This window comes from Patagioenas fasciata, chromosome 20 (genome assembly GCF_037038585.1).
Source record: "Patagioenas fasciata isolate bPatFas1 chromosome 20, bPatFas1.hap1, whole genome shotgun sequence".
Classification (NCBI taxonomy): domain Eukaryota; kingdom Metazoa; phylum Chordata; class Aves; order Columbiformes; family Columbidae; genus Patagioenas; species Patagioenas fasciata.
In genome coordinates this window covers 2,026,570-2,050,833 of record NC_092539.1, presented here as the reverse complement: position 1 = coordinate 2,050,833, position 24,264 = coordinate 2,026,570, and the positions used below count along the sequence as shown (strand labels likewise).

The following is a 24,264-nucleotide window of genomic DNA, read 5'->3' as shown; positions in this document are numbered from 1 at the left end:
ATTTTTAATAGGCTTCAGCCATCTTTATTCTTTGGAAATGCATCCACCTCAAGGGCTCTGTTCTAATCTTTTTTTTGCACGATTTAGATGGAAAAGCATTGGAACGTGGCTCTCCCGTTGGATACACGCGAAATCGATATTCAGGGACCTGGATTTTTGACCATGCATTGAGATACACGTCCGGTATGTGATGGAAGGGTGTGAAGGTCTAACCAGGGATCAGGGAGCAAGGGAAGGCTCTGGATGCGACGCGGGTGTTGCCCAAATTCCAACCGCGAGGCTTAGGAAAAGCCTGGCAAAGCCGAATGCACCGACTAACAAAACCTTCCCCATCTCCTCTCCCACTACAAAGAACTTTAACTTGCATGATACATCCTGATGTGGATGAAGTCCAAGATAAACCACGACCACAGTGGCATTGTGCGGGGCAACACAGGCATGTCCTTTGTAAGGCCTTAACACGTAATGAATGATGTCTTTTTTTTTCCCCACTTCATCTTTTCTTCACTCTAATAACATGTTTATTGTGACAAGTCATCCCTCCCTTCTCTAACATGAGGATCTGTGCCTCTGCCCCACAGATCTTGGTGTGCTGGGTACAGCGCTGTGGCTGTTGAGTTGTCTCGCTGCCTGCACAGCTGTGCATCAGTAACTCAGCCCCGCAGACCCGCTGCGCGCCCGGAGCAGTGACCTGCTGTCTGTGCAGGGTGGGGGCACAGCTTCCCCCTTGAAAAAGATGACCCCAGCTTTTCATAGAATCAGCAGTTTGGGTTGGAACCTTCCCAGCTCCCCCAGTGCCCCCCCTGCCATGACAGGGACATCTTCACCAGCTCAGGTTGCTCAGAGCCCCGTCCAGCCTGGCCTGGGATGTCTCCAGGGATGGTTCATCCACCACCTCTCTGGCCAACCTGGGCCAGGCTCTCACCACCCTTGGGACAACAATTTCTTCCTCCTGTCCAGCCTGAATCTCCCTCCTTTAGTTTAAACCATCACCCCTTGCTCTGTCACAACAGGCCCTGCTCAAACGTCTGTCCCCATCTTACTTATTGGCCCCTTTTAAGCACTGAAAGGCCACACTAAGGTCTCCCCAGAGCTTCTCTTCTCCAGCTGAACACCCCAACTCTCTCACCTGTCCCCAGCAGAGCTGTTCCAGCCTCGGGTCATTCCTGGGGCTCCTCTGGCCCCTCTCCAGCAGGTCCATGTGTGTCCTGTGCTGAGGACCCAGAGCTGGACCAGCACTGCAGGGGGGTCTTTACCAGTTCTCCCAGTGCCCCATGTGGGCCCAGCGCTGGTTCGGGTGTGGGTGGTGTCAGGGGCGGTTTGCTGTTGGTACAGCCCAGCCTGGGCTGTCGCGGGGGGTCGGTGGTTGTGGGACCCCAGGATGGTCAGTGCCATCGTCTGTTGGTGCTGCTGCCTCGGGGCTCCAGCTGGAACAGTTTTCAGAAGGGGTTTTGAGATTGGCGGTGGATATGATCAGTCCTGGAGCATGGAACATGATGCTGCCAACCTGCTGGTATCCAGGATTTCGCTTAAAAAAGCCCGTGTGGAATGACCACGGGTGATGACTGTCCCACATATGTGTATCTGTGTATAAAATACAACTAGCTACGATACTTAAAAGGCTATGGAGCAGATCAGGCATAGTCAAGTGAATATATCATTATTCTAGACTGTTTTTTCAGGTGTGTGCTCTAGTGTATCAGACTGTAGCGAATGGCCTCTTTCAGCATCAATGACCAGGCAGCCTCCCCAGCTCAAAAGCCCGTCCCAAGTGATGGGAACAGCGATGGACGGGGAACTCAGCGCTCTTGGGGGCTGGAAGGAGGGTTGTTCCGTAAGCAACAGGGAATGGGAAGGGAAAAAAAGAACATGGGTATCGCGCATTCAAATACACAATTGGTTTTATTCTTGAGTAGCGCTGGTAAGTATTGCCGTAAAATGGCATTTGGGAATATGCATTTGGATGTGTGTATGAATGTTTTATTCTGGTTTGTGGCTTGTCCTGGAGTTTCCCTACTTTGCATTGTCAGGAGGAGGTTGTTTCAAGGTTGCATGAGCAAGCGTCCATGGAAATGAAATGCTGTGTTCACACAAAATATTCAGCCTTTCTGTCTCCTGCCGCCTCTTTCAGTGAGTGCTGCTCTCCTCCTCAGGAGGAGCACACACAGCATCGCAGGTACTTACCTGCTGGTGGCAGCTAAGAAATGCAGCACATATTGCAAGTGAGAGCTTGGAAGGTGAATTTGTAGCCTGTTCACCAAGATGGAGTGAGGCCAAAAAAGGTCGAATCAACTTAAATAGCAAATCAGAGGAAATTTCTGTCTGCCTGTCCAATAAACAGAAGAGGCTGAATTCATTGCATAATTTCATCATTACAAATGATTCTCCCAGCTCTGTTTCTCTGGTTTCATTGCAAATGACTGTTTGGGGATGTGTGTTTTCTGGAATTAGAGACACAAATTGAGAAGGGAGACTACTGTGGTCATGTGCTTTTCCTTAAAAAGGTCAGGAGTTCTATTTGTATCTATTTGGTTTCCTCCGGGTGGATATTTACCAAATCTCTGTGGGTTTCTTGAGAAATTTGTACATTTCTTGAGAAATGTGGAGAACTCCTTGCCTCACATAACACGCTGCCTGCTCTTTGCACTTGAAAAGCTTTCTTTCCCATATACTAGGAACTTACTGAAAAGTAATTCAAGGTTATTTCTGTCCATAGGAAATATTAGTCATGATTATAAAATTATGAATCGGGCTATTTTGAGAGTGGCCCTTCATGTCAGCAAAGTTAGAAAGATGTACCGAAAATGAAAGTTCAGGGTGATACGCCAAGGAATCTTAAATAAGGCTGAAAAAAGAATTGAGTCTGGGATAGTGATTTCCTGCTTTTATCTCCATGAACCTTCCAAAAATTACTTTGCTGCAAACTGCATTCTTTTGTTCCCAGTTTATGGATAAGTATGCGGTGAGGTTGTTTTTCCCGATTTAACACGGTGATGTATACTTCTCTGTCTTGTTTTCCAGGGTCTTACGAGTGCGGAATATGTGGGAAGAAATACAAGTACTACAACTGTTTCCAGACCCACGTGCGAGCGCATCGAGGTATTTCACTCCTCCTCCAATCTTTGGGGACCCTGGGGTAACATTCAGGCTCAGGGGGTGTTTTCGGGAAGACCTTGGCGGTTGCTCTGCTGCTTCTCTGTTCGTCACTGATTCTTTTTTCGGGTGGCCCATTCGCAGGACAGACTTCGGGGCTGGTGCGGTTTGGTGGTTCTCTACTCCAGTGGTATTTTCTGTGGTCGGGAGCGGCCGTTGTTCTGTTGGGTGCAATATTGACTGCCCGGGCTCTCTGGGGGTATCACTGTACATTGGGAGAGCCGCAAACCCGCAAGTTTCTCCCGGCAGATACCCCAGCGCAGGGCTGGGCACGTCCCGAGGTGTCCGCTGGGTCTCCTCGTCCATCCCTGGTAGGTGGGGGCAGGAGGATGTCAGGTCAGATATCGGCATCACTGCACCGCTGGATTTTTATGTTAAAATCAAAATGCCACTGGGTCTCACTGTCAAGTTTTAAGGCAAGGCGGCAATGAACCATGGCAGACGCTCCCTGTTATCCCCTCATTTCCCACCACCCCTCCTTTAGATCTGAAAGATGATTGGAAAGAGGAAAGGAAGAGAGACTTACACTTCAAGTTGGAGAGTTTTAAGGGGTTTTACTAATGCTACTAATAAATAGAGAATATATACACACTATCCAAACCCAATCTGAGTGCTGGCTGTGGAGCTGGGTCACTCAGCAGAGCTGGGGGTGCGGGGCTGGCGGCTCCAGCAGCTGCAGCTCAGGCCCCGGAAGTCACGGGCGGGACTGCACAGCAACCGGAACCTGGGTGCAGGGTGCAGGGCCTGAGGCCTGTGGATCACAGACAGACAGACAGACAGGGGCCTCTCTGGATGCCTCGTGGTCGAAGAGAGCATGGCCCTGTGATCACCCTGTTATATAGGGGTATGACGATTATGGGATGGAATACTTCCATTGGTCAGTTCTGGTCACCTGTTCATCCACCCCTCCTCAAACACGCCCCTCTCACAACGGAACGGGAGAAAACTTACCAGTCTTTCTTAGCTACCGTAGTAATAAATCTAAACACGAGCTTCTTCAGCATCCCCTTGATCTCTGATCAACACCAAGTGCAGCATCCGAGGAAAAATATGCAGCTAAAACTCAGGAAAGTACAGCCACCTAAAGAACTGAGCTGAGAGAAAAATCGCCAAAAGAGAAGTGGTCTTGTTTTTAACAAAGCTGGGACACTCGCCCCGTGTCCCTGCCGTCAGCTGGGGTCGCTTTCCAAACGTCCCGTTTGTCCGACGTATCCCGCGCTTAGTCAGGAGCGGCTTTTATTTGAATTTTCTGCAGGTCTGGCCAATTTGATGTCGCTTAATTGCAGAAATAGGAAAGTTTTCCTTGGTGTTCTGTATAATTAGTGTAGCTTGTCTAGTTTGGAGATACATACCTGAAATAACAACAGGGACGGGAAACAAGCTCACAGGCCTCTCAGTGGCTTTATTTCTTTCACCCCCGTTGAGCGCTGGAGTCCGTGTGTCAGATTTACAGGAGCTTTAGCTCCTCCGGTGTAACCAGCGGCATCGGCGCTCGTGGTCTTCAATAAAAGGACTGACTGGGATGGCTGAAGGAGCATGAAGAAAACTCCTCATGAAAAGTTTGGAAATCTGGGAATAATGGAGACTGATGCAATATTAAATGTTAAATGTGTGAACTCTCAGTGCACAGCTGAGAAGTGAATGTGCGTCCCTAACTTCCCAGAGTTTTTCACAATCTTTAATTGCACGGCCACGTATTTGTCATGTGCTGTTTAACATCAGAGCCGCTTCTGTACGCTGAGATACCTGCAGAATTGTTTGTCGAGGCTGTTGTTCCTTCTGAATACCAACCCAATTCTTAAAAGTCCTTTAAATGTAACTACAAAGTAGCTTCACTCTGCAGTTTAAGAGAAGTATCCCTACAGTAGTGAGCAGCAGTAATGTGCTGACGTGCAGAACGCTTTGCTGTTGCATCACAGCATTGCAATAATTTTGCAATAATAATTGCAGTATTTAGATCTGGGACAAGGATTGATTTTCTTTTACTTCTCTACCCCAAGCACTATGGGATCCTTAGTTCAGCTGGAGTTTTAGAGCTGTATTAGTGTAAGGTCACGTCCATGTGATACAATTGATTTGTATTTATATATTTATTTATATTTTGATCATGAAGTCATGCTATGCTGTATATTAAAATGTCTGGATGCATCAACACACACACGTATGATCAATAATCCATAGTTTTGTCATAAACCCAGGGGAGACGTGACTTTACCTTTTGCTTCCAAAGCCTTTTTGATGTGTAGCTATTATTAGTAATTTGCACATCAGTGATAGAGAAGCACGATTTATGTGAAACTAAGGAAACGTTGGTTTATATTGCTGTAAACTGACGTGTGTAGTAGTAATGTTTAAAGAGCATTTGAATTGCCTTAAGACAATAACAATCAAAATGAGATATTTATTCATGTACACTCCTTAGCAAGAAATCGAACAGAAACTCAGTGCAAGTCTGGAAGTGTGGTTCTCCCAAAACCAGAACCTGAACTGGCAGTTAAAGCAATCGGGAAAGGTACCTGTCTGCCATTGAACGTGCATGTCATGTATAGTTAGGAAAAACAAGGGTTATTTGGAGGAAAGGCCCATGTGATACTATGCAGTGAGAATCCTACACAGAACTGTACCAATATCACTGTTGGAAACAGCGTGAGAGTGCAAGACTGGAAGAAATTTTTTGCGAGAGATGCTTTTATTGCCACGCGTAGGGTTTCGGGTGAAGAAGTGGCTGGTGTTGCACCACGGTACCAAACGTGAGAGGACTCGGTGGTGACGCGCACGCCGGGGATGTGATCCTGCACTTTGCACGTTCACCCTGTGTATCTTCAGTCCATGTCTTGGATAAATCCCCACATTGCAGGCAACCCAGCTCCCCTCGGGCTGCTCGTCCTCGGAGCGCTGGAAGTGGAGCTCCCCTGGCCGATTACGTGCAGTTACCAGCTGCCCGAAGCTCCGATCCTGAATCCTGTAGTCACTTCTCTTTGGCTGGGCGAGGCGGGAGCCGTAGCGCGGTGGCAGGGCCTGGCATTCCCTCTTTGCCCGATGCATTTCCCGAGCGTCAGCCGTGGTTCCCCGAGGTCTGGGCCACGTAACGTCTGCCTTACCCTGCAGGTTTGACTGATCCTGGGTAAACTCAGCATCGCAGTAGCTTAAGCAAACTCGGGCCCTTTTTTCTTCTCTTCAGGTGTTTTCTTCCAGGGCTTTTTGGGCATTCAAGCAGGAATATCTGCTTTCTGTGCCTTGCTGAAGGACGCAGCCCTTCCCCTTGAGCACCCCGCTGCTTTTTGCGTTGTTGTTGGCTCCTGGGTCACTCACGGTCCTTGGCCACGCTGCGGGTTGGTCCTGCAGATGGACAGAGCTGGGGATGCAAACAATTCAGCCCATGGGAGAGCAGATAGTAACCGTGTTCGTTTGGTTCAGACCTTTAGAGCACAACAACTGAAACAACCACCTGTCTGGCCAGCCCCACTGTCACCATTTGGTGACACAACTTCTGTCCCCAGGATGGGAGGTTGGGAGATCCCACATTTTCCTTGCTAGGAACTGGGTTATTTCTAAGCTGGGTTCTGTACATCTCGCTGTGCAGTGTGGAGCTGGGAGCAATGCTGCCCTCGCTGCTCCTGCACTCGGTCCTTACTTGTCAGTTCTGTCTGGTACATTTCTTCTCATCCTTTGAGTTGTTCAGTTCCACGTTAAGACTCTCACCTGGTGCCATCACGTTTTTCTTTGTAATGATCATTTTGGGGAGAAATTTCCTAGTTGTTTGGGGTCTTCTATAACCACACGTGCCTCTTCTCTAGATCTCCATGGTAAAGAAGCCTTGTCGGAGGTGACTTGTGTTCTTTGGGCTGATTTTTCTTCTCATCTGCCTTCAGGAACGGGTGGTTTCTTATTGGAAAATGGGGCATTTTCTTAGTTCCTTGAGTATTCCCCGCAGTGCTCAGTGTTGGCTGGAGACTTTCAGGGAGCGACTGATCTGGCGGTTCACGAGCGCAGAGGGGGCAGCTCTGGGTCGGGATGGGATAAAAGGCAGGGAAAGCCGAGAGGCAGGCACGGAAAACCCCGCGTGAAACCTTCTGCAGGGGCACAGAAACATAGCTGAGTGTGGAATTGTGTTGTGGGGCTGAAAGGCTCCTTTGTGAGCTGCTGTGCGACCCCGCGGGATCGCGGCCCCGTCCTCCCGCGGAGCTGCCGTGCTCGGCCGGAGCAGAAAAGCTGCGCATTCCTGGTGGCGCTGGAAGGCTGAGCCCCGGCCGCGGCGCTGACAAACCTTCCCGCCTCGCCTACGTGCAACCCAGGCCTGGAAATTGTGTTGCTTACAAGTGCTTTTTGTCGAGCTGTGTGAGGTTTTTCAAGTCATTAAAAGGTTTGGATTCCCTTCAGGAGTTCGTCAGCTCGAAAGTTTTGTTTTGTACTGTTGGGTTGTATTTAAGCAACAAAAGGAGCAAAACAACTGCATGTTTGGAGTGGGGAAAATTATTTCGCTTTTGGATAACTCAAAAAAAGGCTGTAAAATTCTTTCACTTTTAGGCAACTCAAATTAAAAAATGGTTGGAATCACTTTATTACACTTTCAGAAAATATATTTAAAAACCTCTGGGCTTAGGGAGATTTTTCCCCAAAGGAGAATTCTTCAGAAAGCAAATGAAAGAAAGCAAGGCTTAGGTTTAACCCTCGCAGGATATATCGCCTCCGTTCTCATAATTGGTGGAAGTTCTCTGTTTCCAGATAAGCTTTTCAGGTCTGAATGATGATTTTGCTGGAGTTGTTTTGCGTTATTATTTATGTAGATTATGGAGGTGCTGCGGGGCGATCAGCTCTTGTTACCGTCCTGCTGGGCTGTGCCAGCCGGGGGCTCCTCTACCACCAGCGGTGCTGAGTGAGCTGGAACAGGATTGTTTTACTCACACCAAGTTTCTGCTTTAACCAATTGTTCAAAAACTTCTCAAGGCTTTTGAAGTTTCGAGTTGATCTTTTCCAAGAATGAGTTTTGCTGGATTCCACAAATACGAAAAGGAAGATGACTCGTTGGAACTGGAAAACGGCGCTTTTCCAAAGTGCACATTTTTTTGAGGCTGAGTTGGAGCAGTTCTGTCGCTGAAATGATTGGGAGGTGAGAAGTTGAAAATGAATAGCGCAAAAAACATTGCTGAGGAGAGATGGTGTTTCTGAGCTGAAGATGGTTGGGTTTCGTTTGTAGATTATCTGCTACTGAAAAACCATAGGATTTTGGGGGGTCCTTTGCCCTCTGTGCTGCATCCCAGGCATCCATCTTGTACTGGGTCCATTTCTCAGTCCGCAGATTTTTACAGATGCAGCAAATGGCTTGAGACACAGGAGTTAACTTGCTTGTTCTCCAGCCTTCCTGCCAGCCTCCCTACCCTGACTTACTTTTGCAACTTTCTCAGAAATTGGTCTTTTGTTTTAAGGCTGTAATTACTTGGTCTGAGCCCAAATGTGATTTAGAGTGGGCTGTTAGGGGATTTTTAGTTGGGTTTTCTTTTAATTCATGAAGACTTCAGTCTGTCTTATGACTAAGAGCAACATTTCTTAACCCAGTTCAGAAATGGCTACTCCTTAAACCTTTGTGTGTTGCTTGGTGATCGTTAAATTTGACTAAAGTACTTTTTAAAGCTCTTTAAATGACAGGAATGGCCTGGTGCGTGCACAGTACATATCTTTTATGGTTTATTTATGCCGTTGGCTGGGAACGCCAGGCCGGCATTTTGCAGCGCTCCATTGTGCCACAGCTTGCTTTTTCCTTGACTGATAGGTGGTAATTCAAACAAATAGCAGCTGTGGAAATGCAGGGTTTGACTGGTGAGGTTTTGCGTATGACACTGAGGGTTTCTGCTCTGGCCCCTGAGTCCATGAAGTTTTGCCAAATTAATATCATCGCCTGGAAAAAAAAGTGATTGAATCAGGCAGGTTAAGCAAATAGAAATGTACAGATTCACAAACCCACAATCTTTTGGCTTTATTGTTTTTAAGAAATAAGGAAATGAAATGCAAACACTGCTCATTACTTGAGGTTGCAAATTTGAAATTCAGAAGCGCTGTGACGTTCTGCAGCTGTGGTTTGCAGAGCAACGCGAGCACGATTCCAAGAGACATACGGAATATTTTGAAACGTAGTTATGTTATTAGCTAATGTGACACAGAATATATGCAATTTAGGATTAATATTAAACGCTTCAAACTGGTTTGGAAATCCTCTTCGTTTATGATCCTTGACTTATAACGTTGGGTTTTCCAGCTTGTAGCTTTGCCCGCTGCGTTCATTTAGGGCTCGAATGTGATCTTTTCTGCGTGCTTGTGGCGCGGGACAGCGGAGAGAGCTTTCTCTCCATCTTTCCAAACGTCCCTTCAGTACGGGGAGGGCAGAGCAGCCCTGGGGGGATTCTTGTGCCCGTCTCTCGAAGGTGTTGCCATCGCTGTCTGTGAGGGGTGCCCGGCTGTGCCGTCTCCCATGGGGGCTGAGCTGGGTGCATTGTGCACTGTTCCCTTTCCTGGGTTGACAGCACTTGCATGGGGATTAAGCACATGGGCGATTTCGACAAACCTTCAGTAGAAACGACGAAACTCATCGTCACGGGCTCCACGGATGACAGCGGGACCGTTGGGATGTGTCAGTGTGATCTGTGCGCACCTCAGCCAGGGCCCGAGGCCGGAGGAGGTGGTGCCGGGAATGGCGGCTCCAAAACCTTCCTGGAGCTCCGTGAAGCTCCTCAGAGCCGGGTCCCTTTGTGTAGGGCTGGGGTAGGCGTCCCTTCTAGTGTCCCGTTTCAAACCCAGGCCCCTGTGACAGCATGGGCAACAAGAGCCCCAGGTTTGGAGGCTCTTATCACAGAATCATAGAACAGTTTGTGTTGAAGGGACCTTCCCAGCTCCCCCAGTGCCCCCCCTGCCATGAGCAGGGACATCTTCACCAGCTCAGGTTGCTCAGAGCCCCGTCCAGCCTGGCCTGGGATGTCTCCAGGGATGGTTCAGCCACCACCTCTCTGGCCAACCTGGGACAGGCTCTCACCAGCCCCATTTTTTACCCTCCTATTTTTTTACCCTCATGTTTTACCTCTTCTGAAGGACTGCGAGGTGGCCTGGTTGAGCCCCACAGGGCTGCTGGCCTTTCACAGCCCGCTCCATCGGCAGCCGGAGAACCCGCGCGTTTACCGAGGCAGCTGCTCCTGGAGCTGCTCTTGTCTGGGCATCGCAGCCCGTGGTGGCGGGCGCTGTGCTGAAGAGCTCGGCCGGAGCAGAGTGAGCCGGGGCCGGCCGGGGCGCAGGGTCGGCCGTCACATCTAAGTGCAGCTCTTTCTCTTTGCAGACACTGAAGCTGCCTCAGGGGAAGGAGCCTCACAAGGCAGTAAGTACTCCTGTGGGTGCGCAGGGGGGGCCCGGGGCTTGGCGTGCGTGAGCGCTGCGGGTGGCGCGGTGCGCAGGGCCCGCTCTCCCCCGTAGGGCACGGCCAGGCCAGCCCGCGGCGCCCCCTGCGCTGCTGCGGCCGTAGCGCCGCGGGCTGTGGCGGGCGGGGAGCGGGGATGGCGGGCGGGGACAGCAGGGCGAGGGCTGCGGCGCGGGGTGCGGCCGGCAGAGGGCGGCCCGGCCGCGGAGCTGCGGCGGGGCCGGGGGGAACCGCGGGGAGCGGGGGGAGCGGCGGCGGCCCCCGTGGCGAGGGGAGCGCGGGGGCTCGGCCGCGGTGCCCCGGGGAGCTGGGCGGTGTGAGGTGGCGGCGGCCGCGGGCAGGGCTGGCGATCCGCTGCCGCAGCCTGGCAGGGGGTGCAGGGTGCTGCGGTCATCAAGTCTTGTAGGATTTTTGAACTTGACACCTGAAATTGGGGGTGTGGGGTGTGTTCCCTGTGCCAAGGAAGGACGTTGATAAAACAGAGCCCGGGTGCGGAGGGGCTGGGGCAGCGGGTCTGTGCGCCAGGGTGGTGGCATCAGGGGAACCTGGTGGCCCTGTGAGGGCGGGATGGGGGAGATGGAGGCAGGCGGATCAGGGTGGAGAGAGAATGAGAGATCATGAGCAAGAAGTGGAAAAAGGGAGGTTGTTGAGGGAAGAGCTTTTCCCCGTGCTGTGGTGCAGGTTGGCCAGAGAAGTTGTATCTTCTGCATCACAGTGTCAGGGATTGAAGGGCCCTGGAAAGCTCATCCAGTGCAATCCCCCCATGGAGCAGGAACACCCAGCTGAGGTTCCACAGGAAGGTGTCCAGGCGGGTTTGAATGTCTGCAGAGAAGGAGACTCCACAACCTCCCTGGGCAGCCTGGGCCAGGCTCTGACACCCTCACCCCCAACAAGTTTCTTCTCATCTTATGGTGGAACCTCCTGTGTTCCAGTTTGCACCCATTGCCCCTTGTCCTGTCACTGGTTGTCACCAAGAAGAGCCTGGCTCCATCCTCCTGACACTCCCCCTTTATATAGTTATAAACATTAATGAGGTCACCCCTCGGTTCCCTCCAGGCTAAAGAGCCCCAGCTCCCTCAGCCTTTCCTTGGAGGTTTTACAAGACCAGCCTGGATAAAGTCTCAAGTAACTGAGTCTGAGCTCAGAGCAGTCCCTGCTTTGAGCAGGAGGTTGGACCAGAGACCTCTGAGGTCTCTGCAAACCCGGACTTTGCTATGATCATGTTAGGTGGGAGCCAAAGGTTCCATTGCAAAGGTAAGTCACCAGCCTTGGTGGATACAGATGGCAGCTTAGGATCACCAAACTTACCCTGGGTGGATATAAAAAATGTTAGATAAAAGAAAAATAATAATTATGAAGTGCAGTCATGCCACCTTTTGTGAACTACTGTTTTTTCCAGCCCACATTGTGACAGGTGGAGGGTTGGGGTCAGCGTAGGGGAGTCTGGGCTTTCTGTCTGCAGAAGGAAGCAGAACTGACTTTGCTGCAGGTGGGGCATGAGAATCCTGAGCCCTGAGCCAAACCATCTCGGCAGCAGCCAGCCACCACGCGGTCCGTACCCACTCCTGGTGCCCAGTGGAGGGGAGACGGGCTCTGCAGCTTGGCCCTTCCTCTCTCCATTGACCCAGTGACACGTGGTATCCAGCCCCAGGCAGGGAGACTCCTTTCCAGGCTCCTGTCACCTCCTTTGTTGTCTCATTTTCAGTAGGTGCTCTGCTGCCTATCGGTGTTTTGCTCATCCTGAGCCTTTCCAGGCTGATCTCCTGGTCCCCTTGCTCTGAATTATAGCCCTGAGCCCTGTTGTGTTCTGGGCTAAACTCTGTTATCCTACACTCATTATTTGGTATTTGATGTAGTATCCTTTTTGCCAGAGCTTGGGAACCACCTTGTGCAAAGAGATGCGTTTTTCTGTAAGTCAGCTTTCCCTCTTCTTACCTGTCATTGGAATTTTTTTGGCTGAGAAAGAGCAGAGTGAGGTATAGAGAGTGAGAAGCGAAAAAACCATGAGGGTTCACACCTCAGCCACGTGGGCAAACCCTGTGTTGTTCAAGCCATAGAAGGATTTCTGTCAGCATAAGTGGCACTTCTGTGGTGGCTGGATCTTGGGGAGGGGGAGGATGGAAGGTCACAGGCTGGACGACGCTGGGAGGGGACAGTGACAGCTGCTCCCTGCACGGGGCTCAGAGGAGCTGCCGCGGGGGAGGTGGAGCCGGCAGCAGTGAGAGGGGCAGGGGCATCTTCATGCAGGGCTGTACGAGTCTGGCCCCCTCCCCAGAGCAGGAATTGCTGAACCCCCTTTTTACCTGCCACACTCATTGCTATCCCGAAATAGTCTCATCTACCTGAAAGGGCTGGAGGCAAGACCACAGCACCAGAGAAGGGAAACAGTGGTGGGCTGGGGCTGGGGACACAGATCCGCAGCCATCCACACCGATGGAACAACAGGCTGTGCCTGTCACCTGTCCCACAGAGCCACCGTGGAGCTGCGCAGACAGTGCTGCTGTTCCTAAGTGCAGATGGTTGTAATTTCCTGACAAAATCACCTTCCTCTTCCCCTCCGTGCCGCTGCAGTGAAATAGTTCAGCTGTCTTCTTTCCTCCCTGTGCCTTCCCCTCTGGGGCTGGATGAAATCCCTGCCCTACCCTGGTTGTCTCTTCTCCTTTTTCCACTCAATGGCTCTCTTGTTTCCTTGTCAGTCTGTTTGTTCCTCGTATATTTTAGGAATTTTTTATTTATCTTTCCTTTCCTGCTATTTTTGTTTTGCCTGCTGCTCCACTGCTATTCCTCTGTGACCCGATTTGGCTGTTTGCACCCTTTCTATTACAGATGTCTGTATTGTTCAAATCTTCCTCTGCTATTTTGGTGTCATTGGGAACCTCTAGATTCATGGGCTCTGCAGGCATGGTTTGCTGCCTTCTAAAATTTCTCAGTATTTAAGGGATAGAGCAGGATCTTGTTTTCCCTCATGTGCCTCTCTCTAGGGCACAGGTTGTGTCCATCCCAAACTGGAGTGGATGAGGAGGTCCCTTGACCGGCCACGGGTCTTTGCCGTTAGTTCGGGTAACTAGAACTGCAGGTTTTTAAAAGCTGTTCAGGTTTCTCCATGGTGTATTTTAAGGGGCAGGTGTAGCGGGCACCAGAAGAGTTTTGGTGAAGGCAACGCTGTGTGTCAAGCGGGGAGACATCTGGGTGCCGGCTCTGCAGAACACACCAAGGGCACCTTGGCTTGGTCACAGGATAATGTGGCGTTGGTGACAGTTACCTGCGTTGTGCTCCAAGACTTATCCTGAGAGCCACGAGTCGTGCTTGTTCCTAGGAGGCAAAGTTTTCATCTCACCATTCTGGGGCTGAGAGCGAGTTGTGCTTGGCCTGTCGGGAGGGTGCGTTGCTGCCATGGTGGGTGAAGCTGCGTTGCCCTCAGGTCTGAAGGGTTGACTGCAGGAAGGGCTGGCCCGGCCTTTTTTCCTGGGAAGAAAGGAGCCATGGGGCAAACTGGGATGCAGCTGAGCCCACTTGTTTGTTTGCTGCTTGCTTTAAAGAGGAGACAGTGGTGTTTAGACTTTCCAGCTGGGAAGACACTTTGAAGACTCCCTTGAGGAAAAACTGTTGCACTTTGTTGGTTATTTTCATCCTTTGGGGTTTTTGGTCTATAGATTGTGTCTTTGGGACTGCCTTTTGTTTGGACCCATTCTTGAAGGGACACAGATGTGTGGTATTGAGCAGAGGATGTGCTCATGGGGACATATTTGCATGGCTTTGGGAGTGACTTTTCTAGCCTTGGCTTAGGGTCCAAGACCAGAATTCCCACATGTAGAGAGATGAAAACAATGCAACCCACAGTGCTAATGTGTTAATAAAGAGACTTGTCTAACTGCTCCCAGCTTTGACTGGCAGGGAGGAGAAAGGGAGGAGAAACATTTGAAAGAAACTTTCTATTTGATATTTTTCCCTAGGCAAGGGTGGCCAGTTCGACACGTGGGTCGCTGAGTCTGTCAGGCTCTTCTGAGATGCTTGTACACCTCTGTGCTTTGCTCCAGACTTTTGGAAGTCCTCGGGAAGAAAGTGTTTGGGCTAGATCTGGGCTGTCATTCTCCATGGAAATTCCAGTCATGTTTAGGAGAGTTACAACCTTTGTAAAAACAATCTCCCTCCTGCGGCTCGCATACCACAGGAAATTCTTGGCAGCCTGACAGCGAAATACAACCATGGGCAAGCAGGGGTCCACAGGGCCGGGCCTGGCGGGGAGAGCGTGCCAGGGACATGGCTTTGGGAAGCATCACCTCAGATCTGAACAGGTCTTTGCATTCTGCTGGGTCATAGAATCACAGGATCATTTTGGTTGGAAGAGACCCTCAAGATCATCGAGTCCAACCATAACCCACCCCTGGCACTGCCCCATGTCCTGAGAACCTCATGTCCGTCTGTCCAACCCTCCAGGGATGGTGACTCCCGCACTGCCCTGGGCAGCCTGTTCCAATGCCCCACAGCCCTTTGGGGAAGAAGTTGTTCCCAGATCCAACCTCAACCTCCCCTGGCGCAACTTGAGGCCGTTTCCTCTGCTCCTATCACTTGCTGCTTGGGAGAAGAGACCAACCCCCTCTATGCTCCAGCTTCATGAAGCAGCTTGGTCTCAGTGCACATGTCACAGTTTGGGGACAATAGTTTTCAGAGCTTGGCTGGCACCAGCGCTGGGTCAGCAGCTCTGCCCATGGTGGTGCCTGGACCTGGGAGCTGCTGTTGGGTTAGGAAGGAACCCCCGGGTGGTCTCCCAGCTGACAGGTTGTTTCTGGGCTGACAGGTTGTTTCTGGGCTGGCAGGTTGTTTCTGGGCTGGCAGGTTGTTTCTGGGCTCGTCCCCAGCAGGTAGAGCGGGAGGATGAAGTTCCACCAGCACAGCCGTGGTCTCCAGAGCGTGGCAGCTTTTGCTGGTTCCAGATCTGTCTCTCTGCTACAGGTTATGGATTGTAATATTCAGGCTGTTGGATTTTGGTATTATTATTTTCTGTAGGAAAGAGGAACTTGTGTATGAGAGCATCTCCAAAATAACCATAATTGGCTTGCAGAGCTCAAAGTTAAACTGTGAGTTTTATGGTAGCCCATGAAGCTTTAATTCATCTGGGCGTGCGTAAGCACTCGCATGTCACTATTGCTTTTCTGATTGTGTCCCTACCTTTTTGAACCAGCCTAGGACAGAATTAACGTTGCTCTGGCAACTCTCAGTGTGGCACGAGCCTAATTATGACTTCCCAGTGGTCTTTTAATACCTGTTTTTGAAATAGCAGATGTTAGCACATACACCAAATCACGCTCCCAGTCCCTAGTACTTCTGAACCTTTTCCTGGCTGGCCCTCGGGTGACTTTACCGAGGAGTTTGCCGTTCTGCAGGACAGAGAGCAGGTCACTTGGCAGTGGCCACCTGCGGGCGAGTGGCGATGGAAGAGACGCAAGGAGGTTTCTTAAAGTATATAGCTGGTGTATTAATTTCACGTATGTCTGGTGAGCTCCTCAGGGCAGAAGTCCTGAGCCTGACAAACAGTACTGATTAGTATTGTGGGGAAGAGTCTTACCATTCCTGGAATCTTTAAATATAATACTGTTAAAAGGGGGAAGAATCATGAAGAGGTGATTTTGGGAGCCTTGAGTTCATCTCCAGTGTGTCAACCAGGCTGGCTGAGTTCAGGGGAGCTGCTGACAGTGTGGTTTGGTCTTTTTTTTTGCCTTTTTTGAGGATCGTGGCAAGCAAGTTGTAGTTTAAGAGCAGGTAGGGCCCATGAGTGTGAGGGTTGCTCCGTTCGACTGTTAGCATCCCATCCTTATGGTAAAAGTGGTACTGACATGACCCTCAGAGGGGAAACTCCAGTCCCAGCTCTGTACATGATGAAACCAGCAGGACAACCCAGTATCTCTCAGTCTTTGTGTTACGGGCTCAATGCCATCGCCATCCCTGGCTCAAAGCCTGACTCCAAGCTTGAGCTTTGCCATGACAGGCACTGGAACAGGCTGCCCAGGGCAGCGGTGGAGTCACCATCCCTGGAGGGGTTTAAAAGGCATTTAGACCAGGTTCTTAGCGACATGGGTTAGTGCTAGAGTTAGGTTATGGTTGGACTTGATGATCCTGAGGGTCGTTTCTCTTTGCGAGATCTTCAGTCTCTCTTATCAAGTGCCTCAGTGTAGTGAAGCGTTTATGCCTCAACGCAAGACCTGTTTGAATTCCGATCATATCCCAGCTCCTCATAGCTAGCTGGAATTCTGATCAGACTCACGATGGGTCTGATTTTTGAAAATTAAATATTAACTGTGCTGTCATCTGTGAGCTGCATTTCCTCCCTCCCCATTCACAGTAGTGTCTTACTTGCTTATCGTGTGCTAGATTGATGCTGGACTAAGATGCGCTGTTTGGTGCAGGGACACACACTGACTGTCAGCTGGGGCTGAGGATGCTGTGGGCTGTAAACTGAATGTTTTTCTTTGCAGTTTCTTGGCCAAATGCATTCAAACCCATCGGCAGTGCACAGGACGGCATCCACGGGGAGTGCGTGTCCCCACCCTGGGACACCGTTTAGTTACAAGGAGGAAAAAAGGAAAATTGCATTTTTTTTCCAAATGGAAGACACAGTAAATATTTCACAACCCCATACATTAAAAAAAAATGATTGGCTTCAAATTTTAAAAACATATTTCCCATTGGGTTCAGACTAAGCTTGAGAAAGTTCAGCCTAAGAGGGAATTTAGCTGGAAAAGCTGTGCAAGGTTAGAAGCAAAGCTGTGGGCTGGAGTGTTGTGAATTGAAACCATGAAATTAATATATTCAAAATTAAGGTTTTATTGCCCAGACCTTATGCAGATGTCGTGATTTTGGTGTTCTAATGGAAAGATATGTGAGTTGGTTTGCTGGTGTTAATTTAAGGTTAAGGAAGAACCTTTAGCATCTCCATTTGTTGATTAATTGTTGATATTCGAATTTGCAACCTTAATGTTTCCTTGAAGTCAATTTTAGCTTTTGATTTCCTTTCATTTTGGGGAGAGTAACAGAGCAAAAAATGGGAAATTCTACGGTTGTGCTTGGTAAAACTATTGTCTTGCCCAATTAAAAGCCTAACGCAAACGATGTGTGTGTGTGCGCACACTCCCGTACACACGCCGAATGAACGGTTAGTCATTTACAACTCTGTGATTCATTTCTGCAATGTTCTTAGTTAATAATTCTCCCACTTCTTGGGGAGAGCTCTAAAAAGGGATTTTGTCTAATGTGTCCGCGTTTTAAGCGGGTAAAGTCCCTTTAGATTCCCATTTGCCTAACAAGCAGATGAATATGTTCATCTTCAAATGACCACTGAGCTGAGACCAGGAATGATGAGTTTCGGTGCAGGAGGACATTAAGAAAATAACGTGGAACTTAGTTCTGGGAGCTACAAAATATTGACCTTAAGGCCTGGGATCTTTTCCTTCAGTGCTTCAGCTGTTCCCTTTCACAGAAGTGTGTTTCTGTGCGACTCTGGGCTGGGGTTATTTGTTCTCCCCTGCAACAAGACGTTTTGGCACAGGTAGCACAGGTTACTCCCATCTTGCTCGTACGTTCTCCGTCTCTGAGCACATTGCAGGACTGGGATGGGAGAGAGTTCCTCACTGCAGTTTCTCAGGTTTTCTGTAACACGGGACATCCATTTCCCTTTACCTTTCTTTTATCCCTTGTTCCAGTTTTGACCCAGCGCCTCCATGTCACAGCACCAATGTCTTTTTTGAGGCTGGGTGAAACAGGTAACCATTCCTGGACTGGTTTTAACAGAGTAAATTTGAAGTTGCTCTTCTGACATACCGGTTACACTGAGGGTTCTTTTCGGCTGTTCTCAGTTCGGGTGTCGTGTTGGGTGTCTTGCCCTGTGACCGCACAGGGTGTACTCAGGCCCATGGCACACGGGCCCTCACACTGGAGGATTTGACGTTCGTGCAAGTCCTGCGGTCCCACAGCTCTGGAGAGGTTGCTCTGTCTGTAGTTTTAATGTAATGTTTTAGAAAAGGAATCTTTCTATAAATCTGTGATCTTCACGTTGTCTCTAAATTGGAGAGACACAGGTTGGACGGGTGGATGAGGAATTGGCTGGATGGTCACACTCAGAGAGTTGCGGTCGATGTCTCGGTGTCCAAGTGGAGACCAGTGATGAGTGGCGTTCCTCAGGGGTTGGTATTGGGACCAGTGCTGTTTAACATCTTTGTTGGCAACACGTACAGCGGAACTGAGTGCACCCATAGTGAGTTTGCGTCGTCACCAAGCCGTGTGCTGTGGTCGACACACTGGAGGGAAGGGTCCATCCAGAGGGACCACGACAGGGTTGAGGCGTGGGCCGGTGCGAACTCCGTGGAGTTCAACAAGGCCAAGTGCAAGGTCCTGCACATGGATCGGGGCAACCCCAGGAACAAACACAGGCTGGGCAGAGAATGGGTTGAGAGCAGCCCTGAGGAGAAGGGCTTGAGTGTGTTGGTTGCTGAGAGATTCAACATGAGCCAACAATGTGTGCCTGCAGCCCAGAGACCACCCGTGTCCTGGGCTGTGTCACCAGCCCCATGGGCAGCAGGTTTGGAGGGAATTGACCCCTCTGCCCGCTCTGGTGAGACCCCCCTGCAGTGCTGGTCCAGCTCTGGGTCCTCAGCACAGGACACACATGGACCTGCTGGAGAGGGGCCAGAGGAGCCCCAGGAATGACCCGAGGCTGGAACAGCTCTGCTGGGGACAGGTGAGAGAGTTGGGGTGTTCAGCTGGAGAAGAGAAGCTCTGGGGAGACCTTAGTGCAGCCTTTCTGTTGTTAAAAGGGGCCCATAAGAAAGATGGGGACAGACTTTTGAGCAGGGCCTGTTGCGATAGAACAAGGGGTGATGGTTTAAACTGGAAGAGAGGAGATTTAGTTTAGATATAGGGAAGAAATTGTTGTCCCTGAGGGTGACGAGGCACTGGGACAGGTTGCCCACAGAAGTTGTGAATGCCTCATCCCTGGAAGGGTTCAGGGCCATGACCATTCTATGATTCTGTGATCTTATATAGAAAATTCCTAGTATACCCATAATAGGTAAATTTCTGCCCCTTTCCCAGACACTCCCCAGGTAGACCGTGTTCATAAAAAGCTGGATGTTAATACTTGGCAACAGATCTCTTGCAGAGTTCCTAGACAGCCAAGGTGATGGAGAAATATATTTACTCTAATAAAAAAGGGTAAGAACTGTAGTAATACTAAACTGTTCCAATCATCCGTCAGTTTGTGGTGAAGATGCTGGGAGAGCTTTGTTTAAGACAGCTGCTCGTGGAGATGCGGTACACCTCCTGTCTTCAGCACGGGTGGAATTTAGCAAGAGAAGAGGTGTTCAAACAACATTAATTTTTCCAAATTCCTCTTCCAACCTGAACCTGTGTCTGCCGAGCTGTGTGGTGGCATTTCAACAATAAACCTGAATAGCACACAAAAAACCATTGAAAGCTCTATTCCAATCATTTGTAAGCCAAGAAAACGATCGAAAAGATGCGTCCATTGAATAATCCAGCTGGCCTCACCACTCTTCTCGGCTTTTTCACTTCTAAGAATCTTTATAACCAGGAAAGGAGAGCAATGCAGGGGTTTCCTCCTTAAGATTTCTTCCTTTCAACCGAAGCAAAAGGGTTAGAGGTCTTGATTATCTTGGCTGATTGTGGAGGGGAAGGCTCTGCATCCTTCCAAATTTACTTTCATTTTAGTTTGTTCTTGACGAAGGTTTATGGCTCCGGGATCTCTCCTTCAGTGCCACTCAGTCATGTAACTATCGCTCTTCTATTTCCATTTTGGGAGTGATGGTCCTGCGAATTCCCATCTGGAAATGGGACAGAATTTCTAGTCAGGGACAAATGAGTAGGAAAAGAGTCAGGATGAGATTTGCTTTTCCTTTAGGAAACTCTCAGCGCTACATCATTTAATCCGAACGGTTGCGATAAGTTGTGTGTATTCCCAGCCAAACCATTTTGATTCCAAAAGGAAGTTAAAATGAACCTTGTGTGTTGTATGTAACTCCACAAGGGCTGAATTTACTTTTTTACTGGTGACAGAGATTCAGCATCCTTATAGATATAAAACAATTTAGAACATGCATCTCCTGCATCAACAAGTGAAGTATATACCAGTAAACCATTGGTTTTTTAATTATGCAAGGTTAAGGATTTTCGTTGTCGAATTGCTGGTAGTAGCACCCTAACACACTCTTTTCACCTTTTTTTTATCTTACACTTCGTTAGAATTTGAATAAAGAAGAATCCAACACTTGAAATGACACCAGAATAAAGAAATAGGAAACTAGACCTGCTGGCTTTTATTATTTTGCCTGATCTGTCTGATCTTGTCGTGGAGTGTGAGTGTCCTGCTTCATTGTGCTGATTTTTGGGATTCTCATGCAACATCAAAAAATGTTCACTTTAAATTGCTGATATTTGCTGTCTGTTTGGATTCAACTTTAGCGTAGTTCTAACTATGGGAGAAGGAAATTAATTGATTTGTAACATTCTGAGAACACCTGGAAGTGTTTTCTGTGCCAGCATCCAGTGAGTAGGACCCGAAACACTTTTCACCTGAAGTACAGTATGTGACCATCAGAGTATTAGGAAGAAGTGAGCTGTCCTCAGAAATTAATTCAGGATACTCCCCTGGTATGGAAGTTCCTGCCAGTCTGGCATCAAGTTTCCAGACTGCAGGGATTCCATCCAACCCTGGATGGTCTGCGCTTCAATCTCCTCACAGAATCCCAGAGTGTCAGGGGTTGGAAGGGCCCTGGAAAGCTCATCCAGTGCAATCCCCCCATGGAGCAGGAACACCCAGCTGAGGTTCCACAGGAAGGTGTCCAGGCGGGTTTGAATGTCTGCAGAGAAGGAGACTCCACAGCCTCCCTGGGCAGCCTGGGCCAGGCTCTGCCACCCTCACCAGGAAGAAGTTGCTTCTCATCTTATGGTGGAACCTCCTGTGTTCCAGTTTGCACCCATTGCCCCTTGTCCTGTCACTGGTTGTCACCCAGAAGAGCCTGGCTCCATCCTCCTGACACTGCCCCTTTCCATATTGATCCCCAGGAATGAGTCCCCCCTCAGTCTCCTCTTCTCCAGCTCCAGAGCCCCAGCTCCCTCAGCCTTTCCTCACACGGGAGATGCTCCACTCCCTTCAGCATCTTGGTGGCTGCGCTGGACTCTCTCCAGCAGTTCCCTGTCCTTCTGGAACTGAGGGGCCACAACTGGACACAATATTCCAGGTGTGGTCTCCCCAGGGCAGAGCAGAGGGGCAGGAGAACCTCTCTGACCTACTGACCACCCCCTTCTAACCCACCCCAGGTACCATTGGCCTTCCTGGCCACAAGGGCCCAGTGCTGGTTCATGGTCACGCTGCTGTCCCCAGGACCCCCAGGTCCCTTTCCCCTACACTGCTCTCTAATAGGTCATTCCCCAACTTATACTGGAACCTGGGGTTGTTCCTGCCCACATGTCAGACTCTACACTTGCCCTAAATATGCCCATCGTGCTGATCCATTCAGCTGAGACGTGGTTTGGATCAAGTGTCACAGAATTCCTAGAATTCACTGGTTGCCTGCTTGAACGCAGCTTAAATAATGCTGTAAGGAGTCAGGTCTGTGGCTACTGGATGCATCCAGCTCTTCTTAGGAGCTGGGTTCTGAGCTCTGAGATGCTTCAGGGGGAGATGGGACACAAACCTGTGGCCCTGTGCTTTTCACTTGTCGTTTAGCATCTTACCAGCTTGAAGGCGAACTAAGGTCTTGCAGTACTTTTTGGTCATTTCAAGGGATTTGGCCCCTCTGTGCGAGGCTTTGGGGTTGCCTTTGCTTGGCTTGGAGCCTCCTTTGCCCAGCATGGGAAGCACCGTGCTAGGTGAAGCCAGCCTGTGCCTAAATGTCTCCAGTGTTCCTGATAAAGGCCAGAGGTTTGTGGGAAGGAAGCAAATGATTGTGAAATGAATGATCCTGGAATAGTTTTGCCCACAGGGACAGTTTCTTCCTAACCCCCACTTAGGAGCTGGCTTGTGCCTTTGTGTGTGAGGGTTTCTGTCCTTTCCAAATTTCTGGATTTTATTATTATTTAATCCTTACTAATGTAACTCTGGATACTTTAATCCTCTTAAGGAGCTGCTGCTGACTTTGGGCTCAGTCCTGCTCCCTTTTCAAGGAATTTTACCATTAGACACCTGATGTAGATTGAAACTGATTTTACTGGCAACTCTCTACTTGGCTGTAAAGCGTGGTTGTAAAGCCCGTAACTGCTGCGAGAACACAGTTTGAACGCGGAGTGGCTGGAGTTGTACAGGCAGTGAACTCTGTCTGCAACCTCCCATCCTCCCTCTGCCAGCCCAGCAGGGAGGAGGAAACCACTGCAGATGCCAAAGGGTCAGCTCAAAGGAATTGTCCGTGAACCTGCGTGGGGAATATCCCGCTAGCTTAGGAAACCATCCGTGTGTTCCTTTCCCTCCAGGTGCCCCTCTGGCTGCTGAAAGGGAGAAGAAGCCTCTCTCCAGAGCTGTCTTTGTGCTGCCCCGGGTGGAAGCCACAGAAGCAAGTGAGGGTCCCAGGTTTTGTTTTTTCTCTGTTCTGTTGTAAGGAAGCAAGAGCCGCACTTTGCTTTTCCTGGGGAGGCTGCTCCGGTAGCCTGTGCGCTGAACACGGCTCAGAAGGGTGTTTCCCAGTGACACATATCTCAGAAAATGCCAGCCTTTCCTTTTTCTTTGTATCGGGTGGTTTAGTCGTGTTGGCTTCGGCTTTTCCTGGGATGTTGGAGTTGCTCATGGTTCCTTTCAGTGAGGCCGACATCCCAGGGAAGGTGATGCCATTCACCAGCTCCACTGCTCTGTGTTATCACCAGCAGGACTGGTAAGAACTCCAGCATCCCCCAGCAGATTTCCAGGAAACACTTAAGGAATGTGAAAGCATCCGAGCATCTCATGAACTGTCCTGCAATCCCCTCGCCGTGGCTGGAGGGACGATGCTGATACCTCATTGTCACATAAGCCTCGCTCTGAAAGCCTGGTTGCGGGGAGGAACATCACAGCCTGGAACAGAGAGATGGCAGATAGATGTATTACAGCGGACTTACCTTTAAGAAGTCCGGCTGTCTTCTGCTTTCAGAGATGCTGCTGGGCTTTATGAACTGATTGGGAAGTGGTGTTTCCCAAGGTGAGCCAGGAATGTGGAATTCCTGGCGTTTGGTTCTTGCTTTACCATTCTCAAACCTTCTGGTATAAAGGTACCACACTGACCATGGAGCAGGACCAGTAGTGCTGTGCAGACTGCCCTCTTATCTTTCTGATTTTGCTGGAACACTGCTGTATTTAAGGAATAAATCATCGGGCTGTTGGAATCTATTTACATTGAGCAGTTTTGCCCTTCCGCGTTTGGAGGCTGTCCCTGCCAGACAGCTATTTCTGCCGTGCTCTCCAAGAATAGGATCACCTAGTATTCAAGAGTATATCCAAAGTGCTGACTTGCTGCGAGAGCTCCTCTATCAAGCGGCTTTTGTGGCTTCTTCCATTTGAAAGGTCAGTATGAGTTCTGGGTCAGGGGAAGAGTGTTCTTCACCTTGGAGAGGCCCTTAAGGAGCTCCCACAGCCCACTGTGTAGAGACCCCGTCACTTCGTACCCTTCTGTCAGCATGGCAGGGATGTCATCTGGGTGGTGGACGTAACTGTTGCCAGTTTGGGTTTCTGTGATGCT

The 24,264-nt window shown here is 49.7% G+C and overlaps 1 protein-coding gene across 14 annotated transcripts in view; it reads left to right on the top strand.

The window, feature by feature from the left end:
* ZNF618 (zinc finger protein 618) overlaps nucleotides 1-24,264 on the top strand; it is a 169,623-nt gene that overhangs the window by 95,624 nt on the left and 49,735 nt on the right. For 5 of the 14 annotated variants that reach the window (XM_065853776.2, XM_065853775.2, XM_065853774.2 and 2 more), the window contains exons 4-7: nucleotides 88-183; nucleotides 3,022-3,099; nucleotides 10,475-10,513; nucleotides 23,030-23,113. In XM_065853776.2, coding sequence (XP_065709848.1) covers nucleotides 88-183; nucleotides 3,022-3,099; nucleotides 10,475-10,513; nucleotides 23,030-23,113 — 297 coding nt within the window. The remainder of the gene's footprint in view (nucleotides 1-87; nucleotides 184-3,021; nucleotides 3,100-10,474; nucleotides 10,514-23,029; nucleotides 23,114-24,264) is intronic. The other 9 variants (XM_065853781.2, XM_065853778.2, XM_065853787.2 and 6 more) reach the window with 6 other exon arrangements.